At 48.3% G+C, this 23647-nt stretch overlaps 1 protein-coding gene across 6 annotated transcripts in view; it reads left to right on the top strand.

The window, feature by feature from the left end:
- The window catches only part of dysf (dysferlin, limb girdle muscular dystrophy 2B (autosomal recessive)), a 377035-nt gene that overhangs the window by 233907 nt on the left and 119481 nt on the right, over window positions 1-23647 (top strand). For all 6 annotated transcript variants that reach the window (XM_072577935.1, XM_072577982.1, XM_072577963.1 and 3 more), the window contains 2 exons: window positions 14124-14214; window positions 15365-15442. In XM_072577935.1, the coding sequence (XP_072434036.1) occupies window positions 14124-14214; window positions 15365-15442 (169 nt within the window). The remainder of the gene's footprint in view (window positions 1-14123; window positions 14215-15364; window positions 15443-23647) is intronic.

Below are 23647 nucleotides of genomic sequence, written 5' to 3'. Positions count from 1 at the left end.
CTCCTCATGCAACTGTCCAGACGCACCCTAAATGAACCTACCGTGCCTGACTCTACCTTCTCTGCTGGCAATGCGTTCCAGGTACCTCCCACCCTCTGTGTAAAGTACTTACCATGTTTATCCCCCTTAAACTTTCCACCTCTCACCTTGAGCGTGTGACCTCACGCTATTGAATCCCTCACTTTGAATTCAATGACTGGGTTCAATCTCTCTTCATCCGACAACTGCCCCCCCCCCCCCAGCTCTGGGATCAGTCTAAAGAACCTCCTCTGAATTGCCTCCATTGTCACTACCACTTTCCTCAAATAAAGGGGACCAAAACTGTGCACAATACTCCAGGTGTAGTCTCACTATACCTTTTATAGTTGCAACAGAATGTCCTTCCCTTTATATTCTATTCCTTCAGGTATAAAAGCCAACACTCCATTTGATGTGACTCCAAAGAGCAAGGAGGCATATTCAGGGGCACCGGGTGGAGTACAATGGGATAGAGTTTGGTCTCAGTGATGAGGCGATCGGGTCGATTTCGGTAATCGTCCCATGTGCTAGATGGTTGACATGGGAATAACAAGGGGAGGGAGGGGGTGTCTGGGCCTGTAACCTGGGATACAGAGTACCAGCCTTTCATGGGGTTTGACCAGTCACTCTGTTTGGATTGAAATGCAAAGTCTGCTGTGGTGATGTGAGCTGTGCAGTGAGGCACACGCCCCGCAGATATGACTTGGAGGTGCTGGTGCTGGTCTGGGGTGTGCAAAGTTAAAAATCACACAACACCAGGTTATACTCCAACAGGTTCAATTGGAAGCACTAGCTTTCGGAGCGCTGCTCCTTCGTCAGGTAGCTATGATCCTGCCCCACTAGCTAGTGCTTCCAAATAAACCTGTTGGCCTGTAACCTGGTGTTGTGTGATTTTTAACTTTGTCCACCCTGCAGACGGGAATCGTAAGCTTCCCTTCAGTAGAGTCCTCGTGTTGCGCACTTTTAAAGACTCAGAACATGGTGTCAGGAGAGTGTCCAGAGGTGAAATAAAAGACGCGGCCGCAGGACTGTGAACTGTCACTGAAAAGGAGACAATGAGGATGCCAGTGAAAACACTGCATCAGTTCAAGTGTCTGCAGCTTTTCCCTGACTAGCTCCCTGCTCCAGGGGAAATGAGGCAGAACTGGGAACACTCCCATGAACAATGGTGGAGGGATACAACGGCCACTGATTTGTTGAGAAAAATGGAGATAAACTCAACTCACTGCAATTAAGGGTTGAGCTAATTGGAGACCTAGTTGGTTTAGAGATAGGGATAGGAGACCCAAGTGAAAAGGATGCTGATTGAGAGTACCCGGTTGGTGGAGGAGTGCAGAGGTTGTGAACGAACAGCGAGAGCATATTCCTGGCAGCGGAGACCAGGTCTAACATTGTGCTAATGTCGCCCTGCAGACACACAGGGAAGGGAAAACACAAAGGGCAGGGTACACATACTGCAGAGGACACTGGGCAGAAGGGGAGATGGCATGATCAGTGTGGGGAGAATAGTGTGCTCACTGCTAAAAGATTAATCATGTTGTACATCGGTCTATGTATAAAGAAGAGACAAGAAGCGGGTAGGGTTAGGGGTAGGGTTAGGGTTAGGGGATAGGGGTAAGGTTGGGGTAGGGGAAAAGGGTTAGGGTTAGGATTCCGGATTAGTGGTGCTGGAAGAGCACAGCAGTTCAGGCAGCATCCAAGTAGCTTCGAAATCGACGTTTCGGGCAAAAGCCCTTCATCAGAAATAAAGGCAGTGAGCCTGAAGCGTGGAGAGATAAGCTAGAGGAGGGTGGGGATGGGGAGAGAGTAGCATAGAGTACAATGGGTGAGTGGGGGACGAGATGAAGGTGATAGGTCAGGGAGGAGAGGGTGAGGTGGATAGGTGGAAAAGAAGATAGGCAGGTAGGACAAGTCCGGACAAGTCAAGGGGACAGTTACTGAGCTGGAAATTTAGAACTCAGGTGAGGTGGGGGAAGGGGAAATGAGGAAACTATTGAAGTCCACATTGATGCCCTGGGGTTGAAGTGTTCCGAGGCGGAAGATGAGGCGTTCTTCCTCCAGGCGTCAGGTGGTGAGGGAGCGGCAGTGAAGGAGGCCCAGGACCTCCATGTCCTTGGCAGAGTGGGAGGGGGAGTTGAAATGTTGGGCCACGGGGCGGTGTGGTTGATTGGTGCTGGTGTCCCGGAGATGTTCCCTAAAGCGCTCTGCTACGAGGCGCCCGGTCTCCCCAATGTAGAGGAGACCGCATCGGGAGCAATCGATACAATAAATGATATTAGTGGATGTGCAAGTAAAACTTTGATGGATGTGGAAGGCTCCTTTAGGGCCTTGGATAGAGGTGAGGGAGGAGGTGTGGGCACAGATTTTACAGTTCCTGCGGTGGCAGGGGAAAGTGCCAGGATTGGAGGGTGGCTTGTTTGGGGGCATGGACCTGACCAGGTAGGCACGGAGGGAACGGTCTTTGCGGAAGGCGGAAAGGGGTGGGGAGGGAAATATATCCCTGGTGGTGGGGTCTGTTTGGAGTTGGCGGAAATGTCGGCGGATAAATTGGTTTATGCGAAGGTTGGTAGGGTGGAAGGTGAGCACCAGGGGCGTTCTGTCCTTGTTACGGTTGGAAGGGTGGGGTCTGAGGGCGGAGGTGCGAGATGTAGACGAGATGCGTTGGAGGGCATCTTTAACCACGTGGGAAGGGAAATTGCGGTCTCTAAAGAAGGAGGCCATCTGGTGTGTTCTATGGTGGAACTGGTCCTCCTGGGAGCAGATCCGGCGGAGGTGGAGGAATTGGGAATACGGGATGGCATTTTTGCAGGAGGTAGGGTGGGAAGAGGTGTAATCCAGGTAGCTGTGGGAGTCGGAGGGTTTGTAAAAAATGTCAATGTCAAGTCGATCGTCATTAATGGAGATGGAGAGGTCCAGGAAGGGGAGGGAGGTGTCAGAGATGGTCCAGGTAAATTTAAGGTCAGGGTGGAATGTGTTGGTGAAGTTGATGAATTGCTCAACCTCCTCGCGGGAGCACGAGGTGGTGCCAATGCAGTCATCAATGTAGCGGAGGAAGAGGTGGGGAGTGGTGCCGGTGTAATGACGGAAGACCAACTGCTCTACGTAGCCAACAAAGAGACAGGCATAGCTGGGGCCCATACATGTGCCCATGGCTACCCCTTTGGTCTGGAGGAAGTGGGAGGATTCAAAGGAGAAATTGTTAAGGGTGAGGACCAGTTCGGCCAAACAAATGAGAGTGTCGGTGGAAGGGTACTGTTGGGGACGTCTGGAGAGGAAAAAACGGAGGGCTTAGAGGCCCTGGTCATGGCAGATGGAGGTATAGAGGGATTGGATATCCATGGTGAAGATGAGGCGTTGGGGGCCAGGGAAACGGAAGTCTTGGAGAAGGTGGAGGGCGTGGGTGGTGTCTCGAACGTATGTGGGGAGTTCCTGGACTAGGGGGGGATAGGACAGTGTCGAGGTAGGTAGAGATGAGTTCAGTGGGCAGGAGCATGCTGAGACAATGGGTCGGCCAGGGTGGTCAGGCTTGTGGATCTTGGGAAGGAGGTAGAACCGGGCAGTGCGGGGTTCCCGGACTATGAGGTTGGAAGCTGTGGGTGGGAAATCTCCTGAGGTGATGAGGTTCTGTATGGTCTGGGAGATGATGGTTTGGTGATGGGGGGTGGGGTCATGGTCGAGGGAGCAGGAGGAAGAGGTGTCCTCGAGTTGACGTTTGGCTTCAGCGGTGTAGAGGTCAGTGCGCCAGACTACCACTGCGTCCCCTTTATCCGCTGGCTTGATGGTGAGGTTGGGATTGGAGCAGAGGGATTGGAGGGCTGTGCATTGTGAGGGTGAGAGGTTGGAGTGGGGGAGTCATCATGGGCACACGTATGGGCCCCAGCTATGCCTGTCTCTTTGTTGGCTACGTAGAGCAGTTGGTCTTCCGTCATTACACCGGCACCACTCCCCACCTCTTCCTCCACTACATTGATGACTGCATTGGCGCCACCTCGTGCTCCCGCGAGGAGGTTGAGCAATTCATCAACTTCACCAACACATTCCACCCTGACCTTAAATTTGCCTGGATCATTTCTGACACCTCCCTCCCCTTCCTGGACCTCTCCATCTCCATTAGTGACGACCGACTTGACACTGACATTATTACAAACCCTCCGACTCCCACAGCTACCTGGATTACATCTCTTCCCACCCTACCTCTTGCAAAAATGCCATCCCGTATTCCCAATTCCTCCGCCTCCATCGTATCTGCTCCCAGGAGGACCAGTTCCACCACAGAACACACCAGATGGCCTCCTTCTTTAGGGACTGCAATTTCCCTTCCCACGTGGTTAAAGATGCCCTCCAACGCACCTCGTCCACATCCCGCACCTCCGCCCTCAGACTCCACCCCTCCAACCGTAACAAGGACAGAACGCCCCTGGTGCTCACCTTCCACCCTACCAACCTTCGCATAAACCAAATCATCCGCCGACATTTCCGCCAACTCCAAACAGACCCCACTACCAGGGATATATTTCCCTCCCCACCCCTTTCCGCCTTCCGCAAAGACCGTTCCCTCCGCGACTACCTGGTCAGGTCCACACCCCCAAACAAGCCACCCTCCAATCCTGGCACTTTCCCCTGCCACCGCAGGAACTGTAAAACCTGTGCCCACACCTCCTCCCTCACCTCTATCCAAGGCCCTAAAGGAGCCTTCCACATCCATCAAAGGTTTACTTGCACACCCACTAATATCATTTATTGTATCCATTGCTCCCGATGCAGTCTCCTCTACATTGGGAAGACTGGGCGCCTCCTAGCAGAGCGCTTTAGGGAACATCTCCGGGACACCCGCACCAATCAACCAAACCGCCCCGTGGCCCAACATTTCAACTCCCCCTCCCACTCTGCCAAGGACATGGAGGTCCTGGGCCTCCTTCACCGCCGCTCCCTCACCACCAGACGCCTGGAGGAAAAAAGTCTCATCTTCCTTCCGCCTCGGGGCACTTCAACCCCAGGGCATCAATGTGGACTTCAACAGTTTCCTCATTTCCCCTTCCCCCACCTCACCCTTGTTCTAAACTTCCAGCTCAGTAACTGTCTCCTTGACTTGTCCGGACTTGTCCTACCTGCCTATCTCCTTTTCCACCTATCCACTCCACCCTCTCCTCCTTGACCTATCACCTTCATCCCCTCCCCCACTCACCCATTGTACTCTATGCTACTTTCTCCCCACCCCCACCCTCCTCTAGCTTATCTCTCCACGCTTCAGGCTCACTGCCTTTATTCCTGATGAAGGGCTTTTGTCCAAAACGTCGATTTCGAAACTACTTGGATGCTGCCTGAACTGCTGTGCTTTCCAGCACCACTAATCCAGAATCTGGTTTCCAGCATCTGCAGTCATTGTTTTTACCTCGTTAGGGTTAGGAGTCAGGTTAGGGTTTAGGGTTTAGGGTAAGGTTAGGGGTAAGATTAGGGTTAGGGGTTAGGGTTAGGAGTAAGGTTATGGTTAAGGGTAGGGTTAGGGGTAAGGTTAGGGTTAGGGGTTAGGGTAGGGTTAGAGATTAGTGTGAGGCTTAGGGGTAAGGTTAGGTGTAGGGTTAGGGTTGGGGCCGGTTTAGAAGTAAGGTTAGGGGTATGGGTTAGGTGTAGGGTTGGGGGTAGGGTTAGGGGTAAGGTTTGGTGTAGGGTTAGGGTTCGGGGTCGGGTTAGAGGGGTAGGGTTTAGGTGTAGAGTTGGGGATAGGGTTAGGGGTAAGGTTAGGTGTAGGGTTAGGGGTAGGGTTAGGAGTAAGGTTGGGGTAAGCTTAGGGATGGGTTAGGGGTTAAGTTTAGGATTAGGGTCGTGGTATGTTTAGGGGTTGGGGTAGGGTTAGGTGTAGGTTTAGGGGTTAAGGGTAAGGTTAGGGGTAGGGGTTAGGTATAGGGTTAGGGGTGGGGTTATGTGTAGGGTTAGGTATAGGGCTAGGGATTAGAGGTAAGGTTAGTGGAAGGGGTTAGTTGTTGGGTTGGGGTTAGGGGTAGGGTTAGGTGTTAGGGGTAGGGTTAGGGGTAAGGTTAGTTACATAGAAAAAATACAGCGCAGTACAGGTCCTTTGGCCCTCGATGTTGCGCTGATCCAAGCCCACCTAACCTGCACTAGCCCACTATCCTCCATATGCCTATCCAATGCCCGTTTAAATGCCCATAAAGAGGGAGAGTCCACCACTGCTACTGGCAGGGCATTCCATGAACTCACAACTCGCTGAGTAAAGAATCTACCCCTAACATCTGTCCTATACCTACCACCCCTTAATTTAAAGCTATGCCCCCTCGTAATAGCTGACTCCATACGTGGAAACCTAGTTGTAGGGTTATGGGTAAGGTTAGGTGTAGGGTTAGGGGTAGGGTTAGGGGTAAGATTATGTGTAGGGTTAGGGGTTAGGTTTAGGATGTGGGTTAGCGGTAAGTTTAGGGGTTAGGGTAGGGTTAGGTTTAGGGTTAGGGTTAGGATTAGAGGTAAGGGTATGTTTAGGGTTTGGGGTAAGGTTCGGTTTTGGGTTAGGGGCAAGGTTTGGGTTAGGGGTAAGGGTAGCGTTAGGGTTAGGGTTAGGGGTAAGGTTAGGGTTACGGTTAGGGGTAAGGCTAACGTTAGGGTTAGGGTTGGGGTAAGGGTAGACTTAGCGTTTGGGGTAAGGGTAGAGTTAGCGTTAGGGGTAAGGGTAGGGTTAGCATTAAGGGTAAGGGTAGGGTTAGTGTTAGGGGTAAAGGTAGCGTTTGGGTTAGGGGTAAGGTTAGGGTTAGGGGTAAGGTTAGAGTTAGGGGTAAGGTTAGAGTTAGGGTAGGGGTAAGGGTAAGGTTGGGGTTAGCGTTGTGGGTAAGGGTAGGGTTACCGTTAGGGGTAAGGGTAGGGTTACCGTTAGGGGTAAGGGTAGGGTTAGCATTAGGGGTAAGGGTAGCGTTTGGGTTAGGGGTAAGGTTAGGGTTAGGGGTAAGGTTAGGGTTAGGGTTGGGTTAAGGGTAAGGTTGGGGTTAGCGTTGTGGGTAAGGGTAGGGTTAGAGTTAGGGAGAAAGTGAGGACTGCAGATGCTGGAGATCAGAGCTGAAAATGTGTTGCTGGAAAAGCGCAGCAGTTCAGACAGCATCCAACGAGCAGGAGGAACGACGTTTAGGGCATGAGCCCTTCTTCAGGAAAGCGTTAGGGGTAAGGGTAGCGTTAGGGTTAGGGATATGGGTGGGGTTAGCGTTAGGGGTAAGGGTAGCGTTAGGGTTAGGGATAAGGGTGGGGTTAGCGTTAGGGGTAAGGGTAGCGTTAGGGTTAGGGATAAGGGTGGGGTTAGCGTTAGGGGTAAGGGTAGCATTTGGTTTAGGGTTAGGGGTAAGGTTAGGGTTAGGGGTAAGCGTGGGGTTAGGGTTAGGGGTAAGGGTAGGGTTAGGGTTAGGGATAAGAGTAAGGTTACGGTTAGGGGTAAGGGTAGGGTTAGCGTTAGGGGTAGGTTAGGGTTAGGGTTAGGGGTAAGGGTAGGGTTAAGGGTACGGGTAGGGTTAGGGTAGGGTTAGGGTTAGGGTTGGGGTAAGGGTAAGGTAGGGTTAGGGATAAGAGTAAGGTTACGGTTAGGGGTAAGGGTAGGGTTAGCGTTAGGGGTGGGTTAGGGTTAGGGTTAGGGTTAGGGGTAAGGGTAGGGTTAGGGGTACGGGTAGGGTTAGGGTAGGGTTAGGGTTAGGGTTAGGGGTAAGGGTAAGGTAGGGTTAGCGTTAGGGGTAAAGGTAGGGTTAGCGTTAGGGGTGGGTTAGGGTTAGGGGTAAGGGTAGGGTTAGGGGTAAGGGTAGGGTTAAGGTTAGGGTTAAGGTTAGGGGTAAGGCTAGGGTTAGCGTTAGTGGTAATGGATCGGGTTATGGTTAAGGGTAAGGTTAGGGTTAGGTGTAATGATAGGATTAGGGTTAGGGGTCAGGTTAGGGTTAGGGTTAGGGGTAAGGTTATGTTTAGGGGTAAGGTTAGGCGTAGCATTAGGAATGAGGAGGGAGAGCAGTCGAAGATTCTGATGAATCCGCTCTCCACCATACAACAGGGAGACAGTTGGATAGGTGACTGTTAGAATGAGGACCACAGGAGGGCAATGTGGGGTTAACATAAAACCTCAGATCGACAGTGCTTTGTAAGTCATCAACCCAGCAGGAAAAGTGACAACCTGGGACATGAGGGTAGTGGTTTTCATTTTGATTTTACTCAGTGGTAGTGAATGACCAGATATATCGTCATGACCAGAGACACATACTCCTGTCTGCTGAATCTGGTCCCTCAGCTGCACAGGATTGACCAGACTGAGGTAAACGCTCCACTCATACAGAACACACATCCAAAAACTCTTGGAAAGGCAGGGCTACAGCAACCCAACAATGAAAATACAGCAGCGAGAAGAACCACAGCAACTACCAGTGACACTGGAACGACAATCCCTTGCAAAACATCATCACCCAGGGGAATAGTTTCTGACAAATATGTGCGCACTGTTAGGAAGCCAGAACAATTTAAGGATTTTGTATACTTTTTACACATGGGAGTAATGAACTGCCAAGGCTTGGGATCCGTAATCGTATATCATATATGGTAACATATGGCCCTCTTTCTCTGTATAAAAAAACAGGACGTTTGGATTGAAATGCAATCGTGTACAAATGTCACCACGAGTCTGCTGTAGTTTTGGGGTCTTTACTACTATAAAGCGCATGCCCCGTAGACAAAGTTCTGAAAAAGGGTCACTCAACCTGAAACGTTAACTCTGATTTCTCTTCACAGCTGCTGCCAGACCCACTGAGCTTTTCCAGCAATTGCAGTTTTTGTTTCTGATTTACAGTTCTTTCGGTTTTTAGTCCGAAGCTTCACTTTGATGAAGTCCTCGTGCAGAACGCACTTGGAATGAGTTTGGCCAGTAACGAGGGGTGTCCACTGCTGAAACATTGCTCTCAGCGGAGGGCTGAGTGTGCCCGTGGGGAGCTATGAACTGGTGTACTGTGAGAGTGTGTGATGGTTAGTGTGGAGAGCAGTGTGTCCAGCGTGGAAGCACAGAGGCCCAAGAATACAGACCACACAACAACAATAAACAAGGCCATTGGCAGGGAAAAGGCAACGGAAGGTGAATAAAAATACTCCTCTGACTGTAGGCCTTGGAACAGCTTCAGGAACTGTTTCTCATGCTGACACCTACCCTCCCTCACCCATTCACACAGAGCTACAAGCACACATAAGCTTCAACCACACGCTCACACATACATGGCTCTCTCACACAAATACAGACACACATGCACACACTTCTCACTCACACACAAATAGACACAAACACATTTTTACACATACATTCATCATACATATCGTGTAAATAGCACAGTGTTTGGCACTCTTTTGGTCTTTATTGGTCACTACATTGCATAAAGGAGTTGGGAGGACATGTTGTGGCTGTATAGGACACTGGTTAGGCCACTTTCGGAATACTGCATTCAACTCTGGTCTCCCTGCTATAGGAAAGATGTTGTGAGACCTGAAAGGGTTCTGAAAAGATTTACAAGGATGTTGCCAGGGTTGGAGGATTTGAGCTACAGGGAGAGGCTGAACAGGCTGGGGCTGTTTTCCCTGGAGGCTGAGGGGAGACCTTACAGAGGTTTATAACATCATGACGGGCATGGGGGGTGAATAGTCAATGGTTTTTTTTCCCAGGATGGGAAATTCCAAAGCTAGAGGACATAGGTTTAGGGTGAGAGGAGAAAGATTTTAAAAACGACCTGAGGGACATCTTTTTCATATAGAGGGTGGTGTGTGTATGGAATGAGATGCCAGAGGAAGTGATGGAGGCTGGTACAATTACGATATTTCAAAGGCACCAGGATGGATATATGAATATGAAGGGTTTAGAGGGATATGGGCCAAGGGTTGGCAATTGGGACTCGATTAATTTGGGATATCTGGTCAGCATGGATGGATCAGACCAAAGGGTCTGTTTCATGCAGTGTAACTCCATGAGTCTATGACAAACAAAGGCACTTTGTCCACACACATTCACCCACATACATATCTTTCTCAGACTGTACATGCTCTCACACAGACACACACAGACATGCACACAAGCACACACATGTCTTTCCCACACACATAACATACATTCACAGGCACATGCATATACACACATAGTGAGCGTGATTGAATGGAAGAGTAGGGAAGTTAGGCTTCAGTTATACAGGCCATTAGTGAGAGTGCATTGGCTGCAATCTGCAGCCAGAAGTGGATGATCCATCTCGGCCTCCTCCAGTGGTCCCCAGCATCACAGATACCAGGCTTCAGCCAATTCAATTCACTCCCTGTGTGATCAAGGAATGGTTGGAGGGACTGGATACTGCAAAGGCTTTGGGCCCTGACAACACTCCAGCAATAGGACTGAAGGTATGTGCTCCAGAACTTGCCGCTCCCCTAACCAAGCTGTTCCAGCACAGTTACAACATTGGCATCAACCCGACAATGTGGACATTACCCAGGTATGTCCTGTACACAAAAAAATGGACAAATCCGCCCCATCAGTCTACTCTCCATCATCAGTAAAGTGATGGAAGGGGGGGTCATCAACAGTGCTATCCAGCAGCACCTGCTCAGCAATAACCTGCTCAGTGACGCCCAGTGTGGGTTCCACCAGGGCCACTCAGCTCCTGACCTCATTGCCATCTTGGGCCAAACATGGACAAAAGAGCTGAACTCCAGAGGGGAGGGGAGAGTGACAGCCCTTGACATCAAGGCTGCATTTGACCAGGTGTGACATCAAGGAGCCCTGGCAAAACTGGAATCAATGGGTATCAGGGGGCAAACTCTGCTGGTTGGAGTCAGACCTGACACATAGGGAGATGGTTGTGGTTGTTGGAGGGTCAGTCATCTCAGCTCCAGGACAACTCTGCAGGAGTTCCTCAGGGGACTGTCCTAGGCCCAACCATCTTCAGCTACTTCATCAATTACCTTTCCCCCATCATAAGGTCAGAATTGGGGATGTTCACCGATGATTACACAATTGTGTGATTCCTCAGAGACTGAAGCAGTCCATTTTCAAATTCAACAAGTTCTGGACAATATCTGATCAGCGGCAAGTAACATCCATGCCACACAAATGCCAAATGCCTAGACAGCTTACAGCCCGGAGGTCTCAATGTTGAATTCACCAATTTCAAATAACCTCCCTTCCCATTCCCTAGCTCCCTTCTGAGCCCCGCCCCTTCCCTTCTGAGCCCCTCCCCCTCCCTTCCGAGCCCCTCCCCCTCCCTTCCATTCCTCTGATCCACCCTTCCTTCCAGCCACCAACGGGATTCATTCCTCCCATTGACCAATCAGGCTGTACCCTCTACCTGTGTCTATCTTTCCATATCTCACCACCCTGCACCCCCTCCACACCTCCACCCCCTTTACCTGCAGCTTGCCTTACCCCCTACCCCCACCCCTGAAGAAGGGTTACCCCTGAGACATCAACCTCTCCACCTCCTGATGCTGCCTGTTTTGCTGTGTTGCTCTAGCCTCCTGCTTGCCTATCTTGAATTCAAGCATATGCAGTTTTTATTTTGTCTCAAACAATGACCATCTTCACTAAGAGACACTGCCCCTTGACATTCAACAGTGTTACCATCACTGACTCCCCCGCTATAAACATCCTGGGGGTTGCCAGTGATCAGAAACTCAACTGGACTCACCAAATAAACGGTGGCTGCAAGAACAGGTCAGAAGTGAGGAATACTCCCCTATTGACTCCCCATGAGCCTGTCCACCAAGAACACGGCACAAGTCAGGAGGGTGATGAAGTACTCCCCAATTGCCTGGATGGATACCACTCCAACAACACTCATGAAGCTTAACACCATCCACTTGATTGGCACCACATCCACAAGCATCCACTCCCTCCATCACCAACGCTCAGTAGCAGCAGTGTGTATGATCTACAAGATGCGCAGCAGAAATTCACCAAAAATCCTCAGACATTACCTTCCAAACCCAAGACCACTTCCATCTAGAAGGACAGAGCAGCAGATACATGGGAACACCACCCCCTCCAAGCCACTCACCATCCTGACTTGGAAATATATCGGCCTTCCTTCACCGTCACTGGGTCAGAATCCTGGAATTCCCTCCCTCAGGGCATTGTGGGTCAACCCACAGCAGATGGACTGCAGCGGTTCAAGAAGGCAGCTCACCCCCACCTTCTCAAGGGGCAATTAGGGACGGGCAATAAATATATCCATGAGTGAAAGAAAACGAAATCCCTTCCTTAAAATACAGTGGATGCAGAACCTTTAAATATTTTTAAGGTGGAGATCAACAGATTCTGAATGACCAAGGGGATGAAAGATTATCGGGAATATGCAGGAATGTAGAGTCAAGGTTACATCATGAGGGACATGGATAGGATAAATAGACAAGGTCTTTTCCCTGGGGTGGGGGAGTCCAGAACTAGAGGGCATAGGTTTAGGGTGAGAGGGGAAAGATATAAAAGGGACCTAAGGGCAACTCAGAGGGTGGTACGTGTGTGGAATGAGCTGCCAGAGGAAGTGGTGGAGGCTGGTACAATTACAGCACTTAAAAGGCATCTGGATGGGTATATGAATAGGAAGGGTTTGGAGGGATATGGGCTGGGTGCTGGCAGGTGGGTGCACATTGGGTTGGGATATCTGGTCGGCATGGACGGATTGGACCAAAGGGTCTGTTTCCATGTGTACATCTCTATGACTGACTCTAAATCAGCCGCGATGTAATTGAATGACGCAGCAGATTTGAAGGGCCGAATGGCCTACATTGTTTGTACGATCATTGTCTCAGTAACAATGAGCATGGTCACAACGATTGATTGCCATAAGAAAACCAATCTGGTTCACTAATGTCCTTCCAGAAGGAAAACCATTCTACTGTAAGACGTAGGAGCAGAATTAGACCATTCAGTCTCATGAGTCTGTTCTGCTATTCGATCATGGCTGACGTGTCTGTCAACTCCATTCTCCTGCCTTCTGCCTGAAACCCTTTGATCCCTTTCACAGTCGGATGATCTGCCATCTGGTCTGGTGTAAATGTGACTGAAGACCCACGGCAGTGTTGCATTTGCTCTTAATTATTTTTATTATTCAATCATGGGAAGAAGTTGTCACTGACTCAGACAGCATTGGCCAGTCAAGAGTCAACCACATTGCTCTGGGTCAGGGGTCACATGTGGGTCAAACCAGGTAAGGATGGCAGTTTCCTTCCCAAAAGGACATCAGTGAACCAGATGGATTTTTCTCCAACAATTAGTAATGGTTCATGGTCATCGTTAGATTCTAAATTCCAGATTTTAAAAAATTGAATTCAAATTCCACCATCACACCCGGGACCCCAGAACATGACCTGGGTCTCTGGATTAACAGTCCAGTGATAATACCACTAGGCCATCACTTTCCCAATGCCTTTGGAAATGGCTTACTGAGCCACTCTGTTGAATCCAACCTGTTCAAACTGTTCCCATTGGCAGGAGGATTGGGAAGCAGGTGGTCCAAAGTGGTTTCCCTCTGGAATATACTGTCTGACAGCCTGGTGGAGGCAGATTCAATTGGGCTATTCCAAAGGGAACCGGATGATCCGTTGGGAAGGAACAAAGTGCAGAGTTAGGCAGAGAAGGTGGCGAAATGTTAATTAAGAAGCCAGCACAGAGAATAGCCTCTGCCTGTGCTGTGGCTGGTCTGTGCCTTTGTGGATTGTACTGTTATACACGAGACAGACAGTCCCAACAGAGAGCCTGTATTCCAGGCTGATGGTTCCTGTGCACCACTGTGGGAGTGCCACACTGCCAACAGGGTCATTTCTCAGGTCAGACATTCAGTCAAGGCGTCAGATGCTGTGAACGATCCCAGGGTCACCGTTTCGAAGATGTGTTCCTGTCAATATTTATCCTGAATCCCTGTCACTGAAGCAAATTATCACCTAGCTGTCTGTGGGAGCTTGCTGTGCATTAGTTGGCTCCCTGACGAACTGGCCCTGGTGGGGAAGAAGCCCCCGACCCCCCCCCCCCCCCCCCCCCCCCCCGAGGGAATCAGAACAAGCAACTGGAAATTTATTTGGGTGAGGATTGAGGCTTCCTCAGTGACGGTGGTCTGTCTTTACAGGGCGGTGTCACAGATGACAAGAATGAGGAGAAGTCAATGTCAGCCCTCAACCTGGGTGTGAATACACCCACCGTCTCCTGTATATTTGACTGTAAGTAAAATCCTTCTGTATCGCCAGACTGTCACAAGATTGTGTGTGTATGTGAGAGAGAGAAAGGGAGTGTGTGTGTATGAAAGAGAGTATGTGTGTGAGAAAGAGAGAGAATGTGAGTGTGTGAGGGTGTGAGAGAGAGTGTGTGTGTGTGAGAGAGAGTATGTGTGCGAGAAAGAGAGAATGTGTGTGAGTGTGAGAGAGAGTGTGTGTGAGAGATTGTGTATGTGTGTGTGAGTGTGTGTGTGTGAGAGAGTGTGTATGTATCTAAGAGAGAGTGTATCTGTGTGTATGTGTGTGTTTATGCCCATAGGGATGTGTGTGTATTGGTGTGAAATAAGTTGCACATTTTGGGAAACCTCTATCACAGGGGTTTGTCATCACTTCAGTGAATGAGTGTGTTTGAGAATGAGAGTGCGAGGTAATTTGAAATGTCTTCATGGGATGAGGGTGTTGATGACCAGGCCAGCATTTATTGCCCATCCTGAATTGTCCAGAGGGTAATTCAAAGTCAGTCATAACTCTGGGGTTAGGAATCCCATGTGGGCCAGGTTGGTTTCCTTCCCTAAAGGGCATGAATTAACAATGTTTGATCCATTGCAGAGACTTTCAAAGGCACTATTTTGTGGGACATAGGAACAGATGTTGGCCTTTTACGACAATCAACATATTGTCACATGGTCACTGTTTTTCCTAGCACCCCCCTCCTCCCTGTTTTTTTTTATTAAATACAGATTTCACCACCTGGAATAGTGGGATTTGAACCCACAACCCCTGTACATTAGTCTGGGGTTCATTGCAGCATTACTATCCCAGTGTCTTCACCACTGCACCAGGGCATCCTCCAGATCTTTGGGCACGAAGACAATTGAGGGAGTTGGGGATAGGGTGTGAAAATGGGGCTGATAAACAAGATCAGCCATGATGGTACTGAATGCTGAAACACAGTGGAGGGGCTGAATGGCCACCTGTGGGTTCAAATCCAATGTCACAGTGCTTCACCAGAGTGAATCATAAGACCATCCATCTCCACCTTCTCAGCGTCTAATCGCTGTAGGTCCCAGTGAGCAGTCAGCCCAGAAAGATGGATGTGTTTTACACAAAGGAAGCTCAGTTTCTGAACAATGTGGATCTCTTGTGTCCTCTTCAGATGGAACCAGATATCATCTTCGGTGCTACCTTTATCAAGCCCGGGATCTGATTGCAATGGACAAGGACAGCTTCTCTGGTATGTTCTGCGGCACGCACAGCTTGTAATCAGCTTGGAGTCCCCCCCAGCAAGTCTTTCACAAACCGATTGGGGCCAGTCATAAAGTTTACATGCATTTGAAACCAGCTTTATTTATTTGTTGTCCTAAATACAGGCTTTCACGACCAGCAAACCAAATACATTGCCATCCCCCTCAGCACTTCAAAAGGTATGCTTCCTAGAGTCATAGAGATCTACAGCATTGAGAAAAACCTATCAGCCATTCATATCTGTGATCGTCAAAAACAACCACCAATCTATTCTTATCCCATTTTCCAGCACTTAACCCCTAACCTTGTATGTCGTGACATTACAAGTGTACATCTAAATATGTCTTCAATATAGTGAGGGTTCCTGCCTCTCCCATCCTCACAGGCAGTGAGTTCCAGGTTCTTACCACCGTCGGCGTCAGAAAGGTTTTCCTGACACTCCTTTGAAACCTCCAACCCCCTGCGTCCAATCTACACCCACTGGTCATTGATCCACTTGGGGGTAAAGTTTCTTCCTATCTACGCCGCTTATAATTCTATACATCTTCATCATGTTCGCCCCTCTCAATCTCCTCTGCTGTAAGGAAAACAAATCCAGTTTGTCCAATCTCTCTTCGTCACTGAAACTCTACAGGCAACATCCTGGGAAATCTCCTCTGCACCCTGGCCCAGTCACTCTCTGTCACTTCTCCATGTGAACACAGGAGATATAATACCTATCCTTGTTCCTCACTGTCTGAGGCCCCAAACAATCCTTCTAGGTGAAGCAATGAGTCCTGAATCATATCAAGCTTCTTGAGTGTTGTTGGAGCTGCATCCATGCAGGCAAGTGGGGAGTATTCCATCACACTCCTGACTTGTGTCTTGTAGCTGGTGGGCAGGTTTTGAGGGAGTCAGGGGGTGAGTTATGTGCTGCAGAGAAGTCGAATCAATACTTCTCAGTAGAAGACTTTTATTACAGTCAAAATTTCTAAATACAGTGGTCAAAGGTGAAAACAGGAGAGGAAACAAATATAATAACTATTACTCGTGAAAGTGCTGGGAAAACTAATGGGGCTTAAGATTAATAGATCCACTCGATGCAATGGGATGTATCCTAGGATGAAGGGGAACATTTACCAGATAGTCAATACATTTTCAGGAACCCTTAGGGTCTGGAAACATCCCATGGGATTGGAGAGCACATTTATTTGAAAAGGGAAGTAGACAAATTTGGGGTAATTACAGTAAGGCATTTGATTTGATTAGGTTCCCCATGGTAGGGTATTGCACAAAATACAGAGAATTGGGATTGAGGGTGATTTTGGGGTTTGGATCAGAAGTTGGTGAGCTGAAAGAAGACAGCGGGTAGTGGTTGATGAGAAATGTTCATCCTGGAGTTCAGTTACTAGTGGTGTACTGCAAGGATCTGCTTTGGGTCCACTGCTGTTTGTCTAATGACCTGGATGTGGATGTCGAAGAATGGTCAGTACATTCGCGGATGACACTGAGGTTGGTGGGTTGTGGATAGTGCGGAAGGGTATTGTCAGTTACAGAGTGACATAGATAATACAGAGCTGGGCTGAGAGATGGCAAATGGAGTTTAATGTGAGAAAGTGTGAGATGATTCATTTTGGAAGGAGTAACAGGAATACAGAGTACGGAGCTAATGGGAAGATTCTTGGTAGCGTGGCTGAACAGAGAGATCTCAGTGTCCAGGTGCATAGATCCCTGAAAGTTGCCACCCACATTGATCCCATTGTTAAGAAGGCACGTGGTGTGTTCGCTTTTATTGGTAGAGGGATTGAGTTTCAGAACCACGTGGTCATGCTGCAGCTGTACAAAACTCTGGTACGGCCGCACTTGGAGTATTGCATACAGTTCTAGTCGCCACATTATAGGAAGGAAGCTTTGGAGAGGGTTCAGAGGAGATTTACAAGGAGGTTGCCTGGAATGGAAGGAAGGTCTCATGTGGAAAGGCTGAGGGACCTAAGGCTGTTCTCATTAGAGAGAAAAAGGTTCAGAGGTGACTTAATTGAGACATATAAGATAATCAGAGGGTTAGATAGGATGGACAGGGAGAGCCTTTTTCCTCGGTGATGGTTAGCACAAGGGGACATAGCTTTAAAGTGAGGGGTGATAGATATAGGACAGATGTCAGAGGGTAGTTTCGTTACTCAGAGAGTAGTAGGGGTGTGGAATAGACTGTGTGCAGCAGTAGTAGACTCACCAACTTTAAGGGCATTTAAATGGTCATTGGATAGGCATATGGATGAGAATGGAATAGTGTAGGATAGATGGGCTTCGGACTGGTTTCACAGGTCAGCGCAGCATCCAGGGCCAAAGGGCCTGTACTGCGCTGGAATGTTCTATGTTCTATGTTCTACAATGTGCAGGTAAGTTTTGATCAGTTATGTTAACGTTTGTAGTTGGGTAAATGTTCAAGTTTTGTAAAGGCTGCAATAGCAGCGCAACAAGAAATACCAACTATGACCAAGCAATGTTACCATGGCTTCATGATGGGAAAATCATTGCTGACAAATTTACTCGAATTCTTTGAAGAAGAATCAAGCAGGAAAGACAAAGGAAAAGCAGTAGATATGATATAGTTGGATTTTCAGAAGGCATTTGATAAGGTAACACACATTAGGCTACTTCATAAGATAAGCGGCCACAATGTTGGAGGGAGTATATTAGCATGGATGGAAAATTGCCTAACTAATGGAAGACAGGGAGCTGAGATAAAGAAGAAGGCATTTTCAGGATGTGTCCCAGGGATCAGTGCAGAGGCTGCAATTATTTGCCATATTTATTAATGATTTGGATGAGGAAAGTGGATGAATTTTAGTCAAGTTTGCGGATGACATTAAATTAAGCGGGAAGTTGAGTCACAAGGATGGCACAAAAATTCTGCAGGGGAATGCAGACATGTAAGGCAAGCAGGCAAAAAATGGTGGATGGAATATAATGTTGGAAAAGGTTCACTTGGCTGATACCAGGTAAGAAGGGATTGTCTTATGAGGACAGGTTGAGTAGGTTGGACCTGTACTCATTGGTGTTTAGAAGAATGGGAGGAGACTTAATTGAAACATGCATGATTCTTAGGGAAGACTTGACAAGGTAAATGGGTTAAAGTTGTTTCCCCCAGTGGGAGAATCTGGGACCAGATGGCATCATCCCAGAATAAGTGGTTGCTCATTTAAGACTGAGGTGAGCTGGATATTTTTTTTCTCTGAGGGGATCATGAATCTGTGGAATTATTCACCTGCCAATTATTTACCTGAGCCGCTAAGTCTACTCAAGGCTGAGATGGACATATTTTGGATCAGAAAGTGATTTGGGGGTTATTGGTAAAAGGCAGGACAGTAGAGTTGAGGACTAACCAGATCAGCCATGATCTCACTGCTGCCACACTTGGTCAATTGTCCCACACTCCCCTCCCCTCTGGAATTCAGCTCTTTTGTCCATGTTTAAACCAAGACTCTAATGAGGTTGATTATGGAGCTGAGAGGGGTGGCTCATGAGGAGAAATTGAGTAGATTTAGAGAAAGAACCTGTTCAGTGATAATTGATTGAAATAACCCCTCAGTTCTGGTTGTGTTCGAGGAGGTCTTTTTGGCCCTTACTACAGTGCCTCAATATTTAATTCATAACAAGGAGGATTCAATATCACAGAATCACCCAAGTGCAAAGGAATACCATTCAACACCGACTTGTTAGGTGAGCATCATTACCCAGTGCCAACGTGAATGCTTCAATTGAGCCTGCCTCCATCACACTTCCATGCAGTTCCAGACCACAAGCCAAATTAACGCCATTTACTAAATACCTTGCAAGAACTGGACCAAACACTACATTGGATAAACAGGCAGAAAACTAGCCACCAGGATACGTAAACACCAACTAGCCACAAAAAGACATGACCCACTCTCACTAGTATCTTCACATATGGATGAAGAAGGACACCATTTTGACTGGGACAACATATCCATCCTAGGGCAAACCGGACAGAGACATGCATGAGAAGCATGGCATTCCAACCGGAACTCTTATCAACAAACACATTGACTTGGATCCCATTTACCACTCCCTGAGAAAAAGAACTGAAATGACGTCACCGCCGGAAATGATGTCAATGCAGGAAATGGCATCACCAACCCAAGGACACCTAAACACATAAATAGAAAGTGGGTCACTAACACCATTGCTTCACCGGAGGCTCACTGATGACGTTACCTAGTATGGTGACGAAACATCTGAAAATGAACCTTCCAGCTCAGCGAGCAAACCTACATCCAGAACCTCAACCTGAGCTACAAATCTTCTCAAAAACTTGCCAGCACTGTAACTCCTCACTGAGTGAAAACATTTTTTCACACTTCACCTTTGTTTTGTTCGCATGGTATTTCAAATCTATGCCCTCTCATTCTTGTCCCTTTTACGAGGGGAAAACAGCTTCTCCCTGCCTATTCTGTCCAACCCACTCATGATTCTGAAATCCCCTGTCAGACCCCCCTCTCAGCCTTCTCCTCTCCAGGGGAGAACAGTCCCAACGTCCTCAATCTATCCTCATCACTGAAGTTTCTCATTCCCGGAACCACCTCTGTCCCTGCACTCTCACGAATGCATTCACATCTTTCCGATGATGTGGTGCATGTTACTGGACACAACACTCCAGCTGAGGTTTCACAAGTGCCTTGGGGAAAGTGGGGACTGCAGATGCTGGAGATCAGAGCCGAGAATGTGGTGCTGGAAAAGCACAGCAGGTCAGGCAGCATCCGAGGGGCAGGAGAATCGACATTTCGGGCAAAAGCCCTTTGTCTTGTAGATGTTCACTCCTTGGCACATTTATTGCTGTCTCCATCTGTCCTGCTACCTTGAATGATCTGTGCAGTCAGGTCCCTTATTTCTGCTTCCACCACCCACCCACCCACCCACTTTAGAATTGTGCCCCTGTTTTAGACTGGCTTTCAATGATCTTCCAACAAAAGTGCATCATCTCTCACTTTACTGCATCGAACCTCATCTGCTGCTGATCCACACACCCCTACAACTTGTCAATGCTCCTTTGTAGCTCTTCACTGTCCTCACGGTTTACAACTCGAATACATTAGTGTCATCCATGACATTTGAAATTAAAACTTACCCACCAAGGAGGAGATCATTAATCTATATTTCAGGGAAAGCGAGGATCCCAATACGAACCCACATTGCTGTTTCTTGTCACTCAGCACAGGTTTCCTCCATTTCGCTACAAAACTATGACCAAAAACTAAATTGTGATTGATGGGAAATGTTCATCCTGGAGTTCAGTTATGAGTGGTGTACCGCTAGGATGTGTTTTGGGCCCACTGCTGTTTGTCATTTTTATAAATGACCTGGATGAGGGCATAGAAAGATGGGTTAATAAATTTGCAGATGACACTAAGGTTGGTGGAGTTGTGGGTAGTGCTGAATGATGTTGCAGGTTACAGAGGGACATTAGTAAGCTGCAGAGCTCGGCTGAGAGGTGGTAAATGGAGTTAAATGCGGAAACTTGTGAGGTGATTAACTTTAGAAGGAGTAACAGGAATGCAGAGTAATGGGCTAATGGTAAGATTCTTGGTCGTGTAGATGAGCAGAGAGATCTCGGTTTCCACATACAACAGACAATAGACAATAGGTGCAGGAGTAGGCCATTCTAAATGGTCTACCCCTTATTTTTAAACTGTGTCCTCTGGTTCGGGACTCAGCGGAAACATGCTTCCTGCCTCCAGAGTGTCCAATCCTTTCATAATCTTAATCGGATTCAATCAGATCCCCTCTCATCCTTCTAAACTCAAGTGTATACAAGCCCAGTCTCTCCAATTTTCCAACATATAGTCCCGCCATTCCGGGAATTGACCTCGTGAACCTACGCTGCGCTCCTTCAATAGCCAGAATGTCCTTCCTCAAATTTGGAGACCAAAACTGCACACAATACCCCAGGTGCGGTCTCACCAGGGCCCTGTACAGCTGCAGAAGGACCTCTTTGCTCCTATACTCAATTCCTTTTGTTATGAAGGCCATCATGCCATTAGCCTTCTTCACTACCTGCTGTACCTGCATGCTTGCTTTCATTGACTGGTGTACAAGAACACCTAGATCTCGTTGTACCTCCTCTTTACCCAAGTTGACCTACATAGATGCCTGAAAGTTGCCCCCCAGGTTGATAGGGTTGTTAAGAAGGCATAGTTTGTGTTAGCTTTTATTGGTACAGGAATTGGGTTTCGGAGCCATTAGGTCATGCTGCAGCTGTACAAAACTCTGGTGCGGCCACCCTTGGATTATTGCGTACAATTCTGATCGCGGCATTACAGGAAGGATGTGGAAGCTTTGGAAAGGGTTCAGTGAAGATTTACGAGGATGTTGCCTGGTATGGAGGGAAGGTCTTATGAGGAAAGACTGAGGGGCTTGAGGCTGTTTTTGTTCGAGAGAAGCAGGCTGAGAGGTAACTAAATAGAGACATATAAGATAATCAGAGGGTTAGAAAGGGTGGACAGGGAGAGCCTTTTTCCTCGGATGGTGATGGTTAGCACGAGGGGACAAAGCTATAAATGGAGGGGTGATAGATATAGGACAGATGTCAGAGGTAGGTTCTTTACTCAGAGTTGTCGGGGTGTGGAATGGCCTGCCTGCACCAGTGGTAGACTCACCATTGTTAAGGGCATTTAAATGGTCATTGGACAAACATCTGGATGAGAAAGGAATAGTGTAGGTTAGATGGGCTTCAGATCGGTTCCACAGGTCAGCACAACATTGAGGGCTGAAGGGCCTGTAATGCGCAGTAATGTTCTGTGTTCTATGTTCTAAATTACTTTGATGTAGAATTCAGCAATGGCCAGTGCTGCACGATTAGTCCAGAGACCCAGGTAATGATCTGGGGATCTGGGTTCAAATCCCACTGTGGCATGTGATGGAATTTGGATTCAATAAAAAATCTGGAATTATACTTCTAATGATGACTATGTATCAATTGTCAGGAAAAACCCATCAACTTCACTCATGTCCTTTAAGACTAAGGGGCACTCAGATTACTTTGAGAGTAACGCAGAGAGACAGAGTGGAGCAGTGGGATTAGTTTGGGATTGATACAGGGCTATGGGGGAGGGCAGTGGGATTAGTTTGGGATTGATACAGGGCTATGGGAGAGAGTGGGGCAGTGGGATAAGTTTGGGATTGATACAGGGCTATGGGGAGAGAGTGGGGCAGTGGGATTAGTTTGGGATTGATACAGGGCTATGGGGAAAGAGTGGGGCAGTGGGATTAGTTTGGGATTGATACAGGGCTATGGGGAGAGAGTGGGGCAGTGGGATTAGTTTGGGATTGATATAGGGCTATGGGGGATAGTGTGGGGCAGTGGGATTAATTTGGGATTGATACAGGGCTATGGGGATTCTGTGGGGCAGTAGGATTAGTTTGGGATTGATACAGTGCTATGGGGATTGTGTGGAGCAGTGGGATTATTTTGGGATTGATACAGGGCTATGGGGATTGTGTGGGGCAGTGGGATTAGTTTGGGATTAATACAGGGCTATGGGGATTATGTGGGGCAGTGAGATTAGTTTGGGATTGATACAAGGTTATGGGGAGAGAGTGGGGCAGTGGGATTAGTTTGGGATTGATACAGGGCTATGGGGAGAGAGTTGGGCAGTGGGATTATTTTGGGATTGATACAGGGCTATGGGAGAGAGTGGGGCAGTGGGATTAGTTTGGGATTGATACAGGGTCATGGGGAGAGAGTGGGGCAGTGTGTTTAGTTTGGGATTGATACAGGGCTATGGGAGAGAGTGGGGCAGTGGGATAAATTTGGGATTGATACAGGGCTATGGGGAGAGAGTGGGGCAGTGGGATTAGTTTGGGATTGATACAGGGCTATGGGGGAGAGAGTGGGGCAGTGGGATAAATTTGGGATTGATACAGGGCTATGGGGAAAGAGTGGGGCAGTGGGATTAGTTTGGGATTGATACAGGGCTATGGGGAGAGAGTGGGGCAGTGGGATTAATTTGGGATTGATACAAGGCTATGGGGATTGTGTGGGGCAGTGGGATTAGTTTGGGATTGATACAGGGCTATGGGGATTGTGTGGGGCAGTGGGATTAGTTTGGGATTGATACAAGGCTATGGGGGAGAGAGTGGGGCAGTGGGATTAATTTTGGATTGATACAGGGCTATGGGGAAAGAGTGGGGCAGTGGG

This window comes from Chiloscyllium punctatum, chromosome 1 (assembly GCF_047496795.1).
Source record: "Chiloscyllium punctatum isolate Juve2018m chromosome 1, sChiPun1.3, whole genome shotgun sequence".
NCBI classification, from domain to species: Eukaryota; Metazoa; Chordata; class Chondrichthyes; order Orectolobiformes; family Hemiscylliidae; genus Chiloscyllium; species Chiloscyllium punctatum.
This window is presented reverse-complemented; position numbering and strand designations above follow the sequence as displayed.